Genomic DNA, 15,119 nt, shown 5'->3' with positions numbered 1-15,119 from the left:
TTCAGTAGTTCAACTGTATTAAAATTAACCTGTTTTTAAACTGGCCATCAAAACATTTTCTAATCATAAACTGTTCTCAACAAAATGTTGAAAATGCGAAGAAAAGTTTTATTCATTTAATCAAAGATTTTTGGGGTAAGAAACTGACCAGTTTTTCTATGATTCTGTCCACTATATTAGAGTTGTACATTCTCCTTCTGTGGTCCTCTGTCACATGCTTGATGTACACGCACGGTTTATCCTCATAGTACGGCAGGTTGTAGTATACCCTGTCCTTTGTGGAGGGTCGCTGTGTCTGGGTGGTGCTCTTCCATTTTGGAGTATCCACGGCGACTTCACTCAGGAGGGGGGCATCATCAGCCGTCTCCTCCTCCGATTCTTCCTCACTAGAACTACTGCTGCTGCTTCTCTTAGTCGGGGGGTTATACCCGTCCAACACATTGCCTGCATTTCCTACAAAGGATATTAGGAAATATGTTCCATAAGGTTGTACCATTTAGGTTACAGTGAAAATGAAATAAGATGCATAAATATTGAATAAGATAAAAAATATTGATATTTTGGAAAAGCTTTGAAATTTCACACTTACCCATGCTCATTTCAAAATGAACAGGTTTTTCTCCCAGTCTTCTATCAATCATAGAGGCTTCCATAAAACAACCAAACAGAAAGAACTCATCAAGTTTTCCAGCTGCATTCTGAAATGAATAAACATTTTAAAGTTTAAGATACAAAACGAAAGTCAACCTCACTCACAGATTCTCTGGATAGATCATGTAGCTTATTTGTGCATGTTACTGATTCATACTGAATCTTACTGAATAAACAAAAACTTTTTTGTATTCGGTTAGAGGAAAAACTCATCATTTTCAGTGAGATTAAAAAACTATGATACAAACATCACTAGCTTCTGAAATGAGCAAAGCAGATTATTAAAAAAATTAACTGTCAAGGATTTCCATTATTATATCCAGCGAAGAGGGCATTAAGACAGAACTGACCTCTGGAATGGGCAGTGCAGTACAGACTTCTACTGTGGCTGGTCCTCCAAGGTCAGCACTCTCCATGACCTCTGTCCTGAGAGAAATCAACATGCGCCCTCTATAGGACACCCCCTCACCCAATCCATCATTCAGGTGCTGGTTCTCATTCAGCAGACTGTATTGTCTTGTGGATCCATACAGATTCACCCAACAGGGACCATAGGTTGGGAGGAAACCTAAAGAACAGAAGAGAGGTCATTTCCAGAAGTGTTCCAAAGCATTACAAGCTTGAATTATTTACTTTTGAAATGATAGCCATTAAAAATTCATTTTTTTTTATATTTATAATATCCACAAAAAAGAGAAATTAAACTGTTTCTTTAAAAAATAGTGCTCCTGATACTTTTTCAGAGAAGAAAAATAATATTGTCTGTGTCCATCTTTCAGATTTTTACCCTTTTCTCCTTCATTTGAGATTTTGGCAATATCAATGTAGTGTGTTCCTATCACATCGTCATTCACTTTGTCCTTGTCTCTGAGTTGTATCTGGATCCTCCTACACAGGGGAGGAAACATCTCAGTGAAGATAATCTGTTCATTCCACTCCGGCTCATAACAACCCTTCTTTACCGAGGTTCTTCCCTGCAATACATCAAATACAACTCAAAAGGCTTTTCAAAGAACATGCCTTGGAAAATGTTTTAAGCTTCAAGTTTCTAGGGCAGCAGAACACATCACAGTAAATTTTAAGAGAGAATTTTAACATCTTTAGATTTTGAACATTCTCACAACTCTCTAGAATATGTTTTACAACTTAAAAGCAAAGTAATAGCATACCTGATGCCCAGCAAAGGAAACATTAACATAAGGATCCACTAGATCCTTGCTTTCTCCTGTGAAGGCTTTTTTGACATTGGCCATTATACCAGTGTTCATCTTGGGCAGACCCTCTGCTTTATATACATTGATACAGAACTTGGCTCTCTGTCTGTCTGCTGGTACACCCTCAGGTAAAAGTAAGTTCCTGTAACACACAACTCAATACATAATTATATTAAGTTTCAAATGCAATTTTATGGAACCAGTTGCCCGACTCTGTTAGAAACTGTAATTCTTTGCCTTCTTTTAAATCAGCATTTTTGCAAAAATATAATTCAAACAGGTGAAGAAATTGTTCTTAAATGAGTTTATGTTTTATACAGGTCCACAATGTAAACTAGTAATATGTACTAATTGTGCTATCCTGTCTAAATAAAAGAATTTATTATTATTCGCTCTCAAACCTTGGTATAATATAAACAGTGTGCAACTAGTAATATGTACTAATTGTGCTATCCTGTCTAAATAAAAGAATTTATTATTATTCGCTCTCAAACCTTGGTATAATATAAACAGTGTGCACCTTGGTATAATATAAACAGTGTGCAATAATTCCCAAGGAATACAGCAAGGGTGCTTACTAACAGAACTTTACTTCATGTATTACAGGTTACATTTTACATTTGTTACATTTTATTTAAATAAATCATTACCCTTCTATATCATCATCATCTTGCTCCATTTTTGGTGGAACCTTCAAAAGAAAACAATCATTTATTTTAAGACATTCAACCAATCTCTCTGTAGGTGTTTTATAATTTCACATTCTTTCAAACCTATCAACTACTTTTGTTTCATTGGTTGTTACCTTCACAGAATCCCCTTTGCCCACCACAGCAATGTCACATTTCAGGTAACCTTTGACCCCTCCATTGATGTCGTCTGGGTCAGTTAGCATTGCCCATTTGTGATAAAATTGGTGATCTATTAAAAGTTTTGATGTTTGATCAATCAAGTTCTTAGCTTTTCAAATTCAAGAAAAAAAACATTATATTTGTTATATTTTTTTTTAACTTTCAATTAAAGAAAATGTATTTTTCTCCATCTTTTTTTTCATTATATGTAATGATTATATAACAAGAAGAAAAAATATCCAGACATTCAATTTGCTGCTTTATGAATATTTCACAGAAACATCTTTTTCCTTATTGCAATGCTCTTTGAAACATTGATTATCAAAGAATTTTTCTTATCTTTTATTGCTAAGTTGTCAAATCTGTGACAATTAACATTGATTTTGTAAGGGAATTGTAGCTACTGATGAATATAATCATGAAATATTTAAGACAGGAAATATTTAAGTGATAAGCTGATCAATATGATAATATGGTGCTCAATTTAGAAGGAAAGTTCTACAATCAATATATAAATATTCGTTTAGATATACATGGATACTGTGTCAGGAATATTTTTAAAAAATCTAAAGTGATGAAGATAGAAAATTCAAATGACCCAAAAGCCAAAATATGAAATAAGTGAAAAATTTTAAAAACCTACAGATACATGTATAAGCCATAGCTAAGACTGCAAGATTTAATTGATTACAATAATAATGCAAGAAAAAGTATAAGTATGTCCAATAGCCAACACTTGCATATAAAGGAATATTTAAAATATACAATTGAAAAAAAAAATCATATTTCAACATTGACCTTAGGGGTAGGTTCTCAAATTAAGCTTATGATATAGTTTCATTACATCATCAAATCACACCAGGGCTTCAACATCAATGTGATATCCTGAAGTTAAACTCACACAGTCCTTATTTTAATATGAACCTAGTTCATTCACAAAACCAATTACCGAAGTTACAAAAATGAACTGGAAATGAAATCAGAGTATTTATTGTCAAGTGGAATCAACTTCAAAACCCCTAGACAATAGACAAAAATGAATGTACGTTCCCTGTACCAAGGAAAGACTATATGGATTGATCACAATGAACGCTGGGTGTCTGACAATGGATACAAGTTATGTGTCCCAAGACAAATTACCTACAAGAAAATAATTCAATTGCTCTGGGTGATAACTTACTTTACTTAACTTCTGTTTTTTTGTGATACACTACTTAGCACTTTGACCAACTGTGGCTAATATTTTTCATCCTTGTAGTGTTTTTGAGGACATTTGCACCATCCTGTACAAGACATGCATTTACAGTTACAGTACAACTTTGATACCTCAAACAGTGATATTACAAAAAACCTGAATATGTTGAAATCTTAGTTATTTGGAATTTCTAACTCATTCATATGAGTATTTTATAACTTAAATATCTTAAAACCTTCGATATCTCAAAGTTTTTTTGCAGTTCTTTTGAGCTCAAGAAAGAGAGGTTTGACTGTTTAACAGAGAGAAAATAAGCATAGATAACAATAAGGAAACTCCTCATTTTTGGGGTCCTAAACCTTATACAAAAGTGGAATAGAAAAGAATTGTTTCTCTGAAAAAATTATTTTCTAATAACTGAGTTTACATGAAGAAATGACATTTATCTAAAATAAATATACACCACAAAATTGAAATATCTCTAGTAATCTAACCATTTTTACGTGCACATAAGAACTACAATTTCAATCGCTAAGCCACTGTAGTTATAACATGTTTTTCTTTTTTATCAATAACTCTAAATCAATCTTACAGTAAAAATATATTATTACATTGAAAGTAACTAGGATAATATTGCAAGGATTCTGTCAGGTGCCATTTTTTTTTAAAGAAATTAATTTTTTTCAAAGCTATTTGTCAGGTTTAAAGATGGAGTTTAGTTATTAAAGAACACCAATTGACAATCCCATTCTGAAATCTTCTGAGAATGAATGACATGGAAGAACTGTCTCCAGAAGTCTATAGATCACTTTGATGCCACGATTGTCTTGTATCTTTAATTGACAAGTCTCATTAGTCTACCCAAATACAGGGAGTCACTGTCATTTATTTAACCACAAAAAAAGATTATTTAAATGTCAAGATGATTATCTTTGGCTTAATCAAGACCTAAGGACAATTCGATGTTTGAAAAAAATTGAAATTAGTAATATGGGGATGAAAGATCAAACTGAAGACTGCATCATTCTCATTTCTAGTACTTATCAAGAGGAAAATGTAATTAGATAACACAGTAAACATTATATACATGTATACTCATGAAATATCCTAGTTCATACACTTTGACATTTCAAATGCACTTATAATGGTAATCTGTACTATATGCTAGACTATTAGCTATGGGTGAAATGGTCTCTACTATTTAAAATTAATCTGACTGTAAAAAAAATAAATATGCATAAGCAAGAAGTCTAAAAGATTATCAAAAACATTTCTGTTACTTTTATGTATATTTTTCAATTATTTTCTTTTTACCTAACATATAAAAATTAAACATTGTTTTTGCTGGCTATATACAACATGGAGGAGGGGGCATTTATGTTTCTATAACAACCATGCTTGACAACAATGTGGATTAGATGTGGTACCTGTTGCAGCATACACAGTGCCTACATCCAGTTTGTAGTTTCCGAGAGGCTTGTTGGATCGGAGGAGACGCCCAGACTGACAAACCTACAGACAGCATGGACACATAAGTAAGACAAAAAGCGGTCACCATACATACAAAATGGTACAGTGGTGCCACCACATGGTTAAAGCTGTTCATGCATAAAGGGTCCACTAAATCTGGAATCATCGGGCGTGTAGGTTAAATCTGGGTTCATATCATATGGAAGGATGTTCTTTGTTGGAATAGTTTAAACAAACAGAGCAACACTGACAAATATGAAAACAGCTGGCAAAAAGGATCATAAGAATATTGTAATTTTACACTACAAACAATTTGTAAAAAAAAAAAAAAAAAATTGAAAAGTGCATTTAAATCAATTCAAAAAGAAAAGTAAAGATTCTGAATGCTTGTTCTCTTTTAATTCACAAAATGCATGTACATTATGCTCACTTTGAAATTAAATTTATCAATTGCTATTATTTATACAAGTATTGCAATTTATACAAGTATTTTGCAATAAATCAAACCAGCTGCCTAATATGTAAAAATGATTTTCTTCTTTTGCAGAGGGAGGTGTTTTTTTTCAAGCATGCATATTTCATTATTTGGGAATGGTCGATTAAATTCTTCCTAACAGTGAAGCTTTACTGGAAATTTCCTAGTTACTGGTACTGAAAGAGCCTGTTAATTAGTAAATTAATTTGGGTTTGTGACAGGTTACGTAAATATATGGAGAGAATGTCAAATGTTACATAATTAACTAATTATTTTACATCGATCAGTAGAAGAGGACTATGCTAGCTATTAAAATCTAAGAAACCCATATCAGAATAATACATCAAGTTGTGTAGTAATGTTTGAATTTTCTTTCTCATTTTCTGTTTGTTTTTTTATTCTTTTCTCTTTGAAAATGATGTATTTATCCTAGTATACATCTATGTCATTTGAATGACCAATTATCCATATGACATCAACAGTAGATTTTTAACAAATATGGCTAAAATGGAAATGAACAGCTTTCTACATTTTTTTCAATTTAGCTTAGAATTTCTGGTTCAACTAATTTTTGTGAAATTCATTTATCCATAGTGGAAAGTTAATTCCAATAAAAAAGAAGTAGCATGATTATTTACACTGGCAATTTCATAAAACCATGCTTTTTGTTCCCAAAATGCATGATATACTGGTATAAAAAGAAGATGAATTGGCAAATCAATATGGGATTACACATAACATACACAACATGTGCAAAACTAAAAAAAATCCTCACATTTTCCATCTTCTAAATCTCCAGGAATTTCTCATTAATTTCAACAAAATATCGATCTTGCTCATGCACTTTCAAATAATAAACAAAAAAGAATCTTCCTTAATCTTTTAAGACTTTAAAACATGAGGATTTTTACCCACAAAGAGCGACCATGCTCCCAAAGAAACATGCTAATGGGAAACCGAAAAAAATAACGCTCTACCATTCTGTAGATAAACAGTTGCAACATCTATCTTGAAAAATCCAACAATTGTGCCGGCACGCAAGAAGTTACGTGAATGTAGGACCTAGTGTACAAATAACATTTACATCAAATAAATTTCTACATTATATGATTCAATTATAAAATTGTATGATTGCCCTCAAAAAATTGAAAAGTTAGCCTAAAGATTTGGCCCCAGGATCATAAAACAGTCTTAGACCTAAGTTAGATTTTCAATTGCCTTTAAAATGATCATTAATTAATAAGTGAATTAATTTCTAAATTTGCAGATACATATTTTGCGAAAAATGATTGAGAAAAGTTACATTTCATTTTAGTACATTGTATAATAGAAAAATTTTGACTTAAGATGTTTCATGATCCCAGGGCCTTATATCTTATAATTGGACCTTAAATGTTGACTTTTTATTTTAATAAACTATGCTGACAAGATTTACTGTTACTTTTTTTCATTTTAAGAAATGTTTAACCATTGAAAATCTCATTCTGATAATTTTTAAAAGAAGACTGTCTCCTTTGATATTATTAACTTAATTTAATTACTGGAAAGTTTCACGATTATGTCTGCAATTAATGTCATGAAATAAATGTTAGACACTTTAAAAATACTTACACTTATTAATTTCAACCATATAGAACTTATTTCAATAAAACAACATTGTTAATGTAGATTCACTTATCTTAATTATTATCAATTCCAGAACAAGAAAACAAATTTCATTATACTACAAAAATAACGTGCTCATTTGGAATCTAAATGGGTTTGTCTCCATTAACTCAAAAACAACCTGCATTTATTTTAAGATGTGTATCCAGGGTAATGACTTACAGTTAAGGTGACAATCTTGTCAAACAGCATTGCCGGAGCCATGTGGAAATCAAACACAAAGTACTGGAAAAAACAGCAGAAAATTGGAATAATTATTGCTAAAACTTGAACTTATAGCAAACAAATTGTACCATAATTATTAGACAATGACAACATAAATGTAATTTTATAAGCATCAAAGAATGTTTTACCAATACAGAATTGCATAAATTTGATCGAAAATGTCCTACATATGAAAGCCAGAACATTTCGGAGAGTTCATAAAAAATGATCAAATCTAATGATAAGAATTTGTGATTCCTGAGCCTTGATCAAATATGGAAATTTGATTTAATTTATTAATTTAATTGACCATTCCATTAGCATACCTCGTTGTAGTAAGGGCAGTTGGTGGATTCCTTGACGCTGGTGTATTTTTTCTGGTCCCCGACCTGAACACAGACTACTGGGTCCATGTTTAACCCCGCCAACTGTCTGGCCTCTATCACCGTTATACAGACCTTCAATATGCAGGGGGAATATTAGTGACCTTCATTACTAATGCTTTACTTGGGTTTTTTTTGCAATATGTTGGTCAGATAATAATCTTTCTTCTACACACTTGCTTAATATTTTACATCACTGTAAACCAAATATTTTTCACATCATCTTTTTTTTTTTTTTTTTCATGAATGAGGAAATATTCTCTACAAATACAAAGCAAAATAAATGGTTCGCAACGATTAATATTCCCGATTTAAAGTAGATCACGAAACTCCTGAATATTTCTTGCACACAAATAAAAGTTGGTTTACAGTATTTATATCACTTGACTGATAGAAACTTTAGATATCAACCATAATAATTACCAGGTTGAAAAAAAATTCAAAGTGCCATAAAATTCAAATGATAGTTTCATTACATTAACCATTATCAGATTGATAGATATCTAAATGTGTCACTATTGAATCAATTAATTCTACAATGGCCCATTTTCTTGGTTTGCAGAAATTTTGCAATTTTATTGGGAGAAAACGTCTATAGGTAAATATGTATTCTGATTAAGTGCCATTAAATATTTACATATTGAAATACACTGATTCTGAAGAGTTATTCTGTGACTTTTGTTTTTGCCCACAAACCTGAAAATCCTGAGCTTTCATAGAAGCCTGTTCTACTCTTGGAACTTTGTCTTTAGACCTAAAATTACAAAACTACTGCAAAAGCACTCATACTTAAACACACATAACAGAGGCCTAAAGGCTCCATAACTCACCTGAGCACTTTGGCTAGGAAAATCACACTATTGAAAGGTTTAAAGCTTAATTTAAAATATCATACCAATCATTGCTTTGCTTTTTCAGGGATAAAGAGTTTTAAAACCAGAAATATGTCCATAAGACACGAATGCCCTGCCGAGGGTATATTAGTAAAGCAACATGAAAATTTGTATTTGTGTATGATATTTGATCAAAATATCTTTAAAGTGATGCAGTTGAATTGCTTACATTAGTATGTATCAACATATGAGGTTTGACACTAGTTTAAAGTGAGGTCAAGGTCAAAGGAAATACCAAGGTCAAAAACTATTGATTCAGTTGAAAAGCTCTCATCAGTAAGTATCAGCATATGAAGTTCAAAAAAATATTATAAATGGTTTCTTTAAAACTGACTTAAACACAAATGGATAAAAATGAGGTCAAGGTCAAATGAAAGGTCAACGTAAAAAATGATGATACACTTAAAATACTTACCTCAATATCTAGCAGCTTATGAAGTTTGACACTGATTTGGAGATGTGAGGTCAATGTCAAAGGAAAGGTCAAGGTCAAAAATGTTGATGCAGTTGCATATCTCTCATCAATATGTATCAACATATGAAGTTTGATAAAAATATCTAGAATGATGTCTTTAATTTAAACTGACTTAAACACAATATGTTAAAAGTGAGGTCGAGGTCTAATAAAAGGTCAAAGCCAAAATTGTTGATGCAGTTGAATTCCTTACATCAGTATGTATCAGCATATGAAGTTTGACACTAGAAATTGAGGTCAAGGTCAAATGAGAGGTCAAGGTCAAAAATGTTGATGCAGTTGCATATCTCTCATCAATATGTATCAACATATAAAGTTTAATAAAAATATCTAGAATGATGTGTTTAATTAAAACTGACTTAAACACAGTATGATAAAAGTGAGGTCAAGGTCAAATAAAAGGTCAAGGTCAAAATTGTTGATGCAGTTGAATTGCTGTCATCAATATGTAACAGCATATGAAGTTTGATAAAAAGATCTTGAATGGTATCTTCAAAACTGAGTGAAACACTTATTAGAGATAAGTGAGGTCAAGGTCAAAGGAAAGGTCAAGGACAAAAATGTTGATGCAGTTGAATAGCTCTCATTAGTATGTATCAACATGTGAAGTTTGATAACACCATCTTGAATGGTATGTTTAAAACTGCGCTAAACACTAATTTAAGAAAAGTAAGGTCAAGGTCAAAGAAAAGGTCAAGGTCAAAAAAGGTTGCTGCAGTTGCATAACTCTCATCAATATCTATCATCATATGAAGTTTGATGAAAATATCTTGGATAGTTTCTTTAAAACTTAGCTTTGAACAGAGCTAAACGCAAAGTGTGACGGAAGGACAGACGGAAGGACGGAAGACGGACATGACAAACACTATATGCCCCAGTCATATTCATGGCGGGGCATAAAAATCCCATGTATTCCTAGTCATAAAACTTTGATCCCCCATCATGTCCCACTTTATCCCCAGAGGATGTTTCAACACAAATTGTTTCAGCTTTTCTAGTCCACAGGTTCTTTGAAAAGAAGATTCTTTTAAAAATGCCATTAATTTTTCAATCATACTTGATTTTCAGTAAGTTGAACACTGCTATCTCAAATACCACAAATATTTCAAAGTCCTTTGGATGTCCCATTAATTTTTCTTAAATTATGCACTTTTCTCCTAGTATTTCAAACCCTTCGATATTTCAAAGTATTTCCTTCTTCCAATCAAGTTTGAGATAAGGAGGTTTGACTGTATCTTAAAAAAATATAACAGTGTAGACAGAAAAGGTTGCAGACAGGACAATATTATTGACTTATGGGAAGATTTGTGGTAATATTAAGGGGTATGGGTAATGGGGGGTATTTAATAAGCAGAAGAGAATCATTTTTTTTTATTGATAAATGTTTTTTACTGTTTGTGAAGATTCATCATTGGACATCATTTGAGTGGGCTGTATAGATTTTTATAATTCTCTTCAAATTATGGTTATTATTTTGACATCCATGCTCATTGTTCTTCTTCCATTACCATTCATTGCATTTCTTCTGATGAATGCCACCAAAAAAAAATCAAGGTAAGGGAACATGGGACATTTAAGGCTCATTAAATTTAATGTGCAGAAAATTGAGTTTGTTTCACATAAATATTTCTTTGTTGCATCCGAGATACACATCGTCGAAGCGATAACAATCTGTAATTATACAGCTTAAATTTTAATCATGGTTGTTTCTGGATTTTCAAAACAAATAATATCCAACACAAATTTTGTATTGAAAGTTTTCAAAAGACATCCTATATTCATTAAAATAGAGTTCAATTTTCAATAATTGGTGTTTATTTGAATCAGTCCTGAAAGTTAAAGACTAGCATATAGTAAATAATCTTCATCAGGCTTCACTTCTCCGATCATTTGCATGCTAGCAGCCCATGATTTGTCATGATTTCAACCTTTAGTGCTTTTGATGCAATAACCTTAATTCATTTGAAAACTGTCACTTTTGATACTGACCTTTTGAAGCTGATTGGTCCAGCTGATAATGACCCCTGACCTTCACTCTGCTGATCATCGTCAAGGTTAGTATCCTTGCCTCCCACCATTGAAGCAATTTCTGCTGCTTTGGCATCTAAACTTGGATCTAGAAAAAGATATAGTGATTTTAGAAGTAAATGAATATAATAATCACTAAATCATATACCTTTGGTAGTTTTTGCACACTTTGCTTATTTTTCTTTGACAAGACATGGTTTATTATTATGAATTTTCTTTACCGGTAATTTTACTGAATTACAAATACAAATACATGTACACAAATACATTTAGTAACAATTATTTTCATCTATAAATGTAAGACAAGGTTTTTTATATTCTAGATAGCAAACCTGTCTCTATGTCGTCTATGAGTGATTGTTTGTCATCCCCATCTGGAAGCCCTCCACCTGCTCGTTGCTTGGACACATTCATCATTAATTTGACCACAGAGGATAAATTTTTGGTTCTGAAAAATTAAAACCGAGCCCCCATACAACATATTTAGGAAGGAATCTATGTTTCAAGAAAAAATATGAAGAGTTTGAAGCATTACATTCATTTGGGAATGACATTCAAAAAGTGTTCAATTTAGGAATTGGTGCAGGAGTATAAAGAAAAATGTTAAAGATTATGTCATAAATAATGTTAAAAAGCCTAATATATACCGGTATGCCTAATATGGATGAGCCAGCTGAAAGCATTTGCAAGTTTTAAATTAATTACTTGTAACTTTGAGCAACAGATTGACTTTATTATTCCGTATTTTGCATCTATCTAGCTTAGATTTAAAGAAACCATTCAAGATATTTTCATCAAAACTTTCTTTCCTAAAGCTGATACAAGCTGGAGACAATAATTCAGCTATTTTAAATTTCTTAACCTTGACCTTCCATATGACCTTGAACCATATATTCCTCTATCTATGTTGGGGTTGGGTGAGGAGGTGAGTTGGTTATGTTTGGTTAATTGAATTTTATTTACACAGAGATAAACGCTTGTAGGAATATTGTATTACCATACAAAATATCATACATGTATTGTATGTTTGTTCCACATTGAGACATTTTTAATGAAAATTGAAATTGAAACAATTATTTTCCTTTTATTACTTAAAAGGTATCAATTCTGTATGTATAGTTCTGTATATATAAGAAATAATTCAATCTTCCACCATATTATACCATAAGCTGAAACAAATGAAATAAACTATATAGATACAGTTCTTTTCATGTTGCAATATAGATGTACACTGTAATATTTCCATTTCTAATTTCTTTCTCTGTGATAACTCTTTGAAAATTAGTGGAGTTGATTTCTTGATAATTCTACCAGAATGTAAATTAGGTACGCCGATAGGTCAGGAGCCAAGGAGGCCTAATATGCATGCAAATCTTGTGCGTATCTGTCTCTTGTCTGACACTAAAGAGGCCAAATATGCATGTAAATCTCATGCGGCTGCCTTTGTGTTTGACGTCAGTGGGTGAGGACTATTGAAATTGGCATGGGAGTCCTCATGTAATTTAAATCTAAGATGTCTACATTTTTAAAGTCTAAATCTACAATTTTATTTCACAATGAAATGGAAATATAAGGAATCACTGTCTAGTTAGTATAGTATGCCAGGGACATCAACGATAGTGGGAAACATGGGATAATTTATGCATAAAGGGGTTGCCCGTTATGCAAATTATCGAATTATCCCATGTTACCCACTATTGTTGATGCCCTGGCATACTATACTAACTACACAGTGATTCCTTAATTATAACTGTTGGACATTCATATCCCCTGTACATTACATCTAGAATCGGTAAATTCTAACAAGGAAACAAAATCAACATTGTAGTAATCTCAATACTGCACAATAAATGTACAATAAAATCCTAATAAACAGATTAGATTGCTTTTATTACTTCACAAGGGAGTTATGAACATTTGGAAATTGGAAAGATGTTACACTGTTTCCTTACCCCACCCCCCTCCCGATTAATAAAAACAGCATCAAAATAATTGATCAAAGAACTCCTCATACATATAAACTCTGGTCAACATTATTCAAACCTCCAATTCTACTGATCTGATGTGATTAGTAGAAATAATGATCAGGGAGGCAATTTGATTTTGAGATTTCTTGTTGTGATAGAAATCTGGATCCCAATCTGCTTTCAAATTCATGAAATAAAAGTTTACGGCACAAAGATTTGGCTTTGTGATATTTATTTTCTTCAATTTTTCATGATGCAGGTAATCATATGTCAATAGTTTCCCTGGAATCTTTATTAAAGCTAAAAGTGTAAAATTGCATCACAATTGATATAATGCCTCTCAACAATTTATTTTTCTCACCATGAAATTGATATGCTGAAAAGAAAAACAAACATGATATTTTTCCCTTATTTGGTTTCCGCATGCAATATATATCCATTATGAAAGTTTGCCATTGAAAGACAATCTATCGAAATATTTCAATGAACTGAAAATTTTCTGAATGCAGAACTGTGGTCCAGGACAGGTCTATCAATCAGCGTATTGTTTCTGTATTGATGAGGAAGATACCTGACGCAACCTGTGCTCATATCATACAATAGAAAAACATATGCATGATCGAACCCTTCAATTCTCTACCGTTCAAGAGATAGCATTATAGCCAAGTGAATTTTACAGTGAATTATTTCATTTCAAATGGAAGAGAAGAGCATCAAAGATCTCAAAATTGAAGGGTTTTTTGGGTAATTTTTCTGACACCAAATTAATTAAATGTCAGAGCTCTGTGAATTTCTTCAAGCCACTGGTAAACCCAATAGACTATAACATTAAATTTACAATAAATATTTTATATATGCACATTGAATCTTCTCAAAGTAAGAAACACTAACCCATCATTTCTAAATGCATTGATGTATTTTTGCATGTCGCTGCAAAAAAATTTTACAATATGAGTTGGCAAAAAGGGATGAATAGACAATTTCTATGTGGGACCCAATTAAGATACACCTACAAGAACAAGCATCACTCAGTATAGAGCTATATCAGATATATATATATAGTTCCCCTGATGATGTAAGGCATATGTGAATCATCTGATGTTATAACAAATAAGATATGACAAGAGGAAAAAGTAACTTGCTTTGGTCTTAAAAATGTGTTAAATTTCCATTTGCAAGGATCAATTGAACAGGTCTTAACTCCAAATCATGTCAATAACCTTGTGAAATTGCTGTCTGAAAAGAATATTTCATTACCAGTCATATCCAATATACTGATTATCAAGTTATACTTCTTGACCACTGAAAAAAGCACATCACAGTTATTATAAGGTTTCAATGTTTTCTTTTTCATAGCATTAAGTGACTGCTACATTCTAAAGTCTTTTAATGCTCTACAGTTCTGAATTGATTTTTAAAATGAATGTATAATTTTGATTAACTTCACAAGTTACTCTATAGAGACCCACTATAAATTCAAGATAAATTTTTGAAGACATACTTAACAGAACCATTCTTTAATACATATTTTGGAAAATTACACATGTAATACTTCCTATATTCTAGTCATTGAACAAATATTGTTATCTGGCAAGGAATGCAAAGTTGTTCTTGTAAAAAATGAAAATGGTGCTTGGAAATCAGACAC

The 15,119-nt window shown here is 31.9% G+C and overlaps 1 protein-coding gene across 9 annotated transcripts in view; it reads right to left on the bottom strand.

The window, feature by feature from the left end:
• LOC134283821 (otoferlin-like) overlaps nt 1–15,119 on the bottom strand; it is a 96,374-nt gene that overhangs the window by 56,880 nt on the left and 24,375 nt on the right. For 7 of the 9 annotated variants that reach the window (XM_062766304.1, XM_062766311.1, XM_062766307.1 and 4 more), the window contains exons 6-18: nt 11,837–11,952; nt 11,466–11,592; nt 8,805–8,862; nt 8,052–8,183; nt 7,684–7,746; nt 5,339–5,423; nt 2,671–2,786; nt 2,516–2,556; nt 1,821–2,007; nt 1,439–1,625; nt 1,002–1,219; nt 590–698; nt 149–453 (exon numbers count right to left, since the gene is read on the bottom strand). In XM_062766304.1, the coding sequence (XP_062622288.1) occupies nt 149–453; nt 590–698; nt 1,002–1,219; nt 1,439–1,625; nt 1,821–2,007; nt 2,516–2,556; nt 2,671–2,786; nt 5,339–5,423; nt 7,684–7,746; nt 8,052–8,183; nt 8,805–8,862; nt 11,466–11,592; nt 11,837–11,952 (1,744 nt within the window). Of the gene's footprint in view, nt 1–148; nt 454–589; nt 699–1,001; nt 1,220–1,438; nt 1,626–1,820; nt 2,008–2,515; nt 2,557–2,670; nt 2,787–5,338; nt 5,424–6,833; nt 6,919–7,683; nt 7,747–8,051; nt 8,184–8,804; nt 8,863–11,465; nt 11,593–11,836; nt 11,953–15,119 lie in introns of those variants that run through there. The other 2 variants (XM_062766305.1, XM_062766312.1) reach the window with 2 other exon arrangements.

The sequence above is a fragment of the Saccostrea cucullata genome, unplaced genomic scaffold, assembly GCF_032062105.1.
Source record: "Saccostrea cucullata isolate Sc308-1 unplaced genomic scaffold, CSIRO_AGI_Scuc_v1 ctg86, whole genome shotgun sequence".
In the NCBI taxonomy this organism is placed as follows: Eukaryota; Metazoa; Mollusca; class Bivalvia; order Ostreida; family Ostreidae; genus Saccostrea; species Saccostrea cuccullata.
Note: the sequence above shows the minus strand (reverse complement) of the source record. Positions and strands in the feature narration are given on the sequence as shown.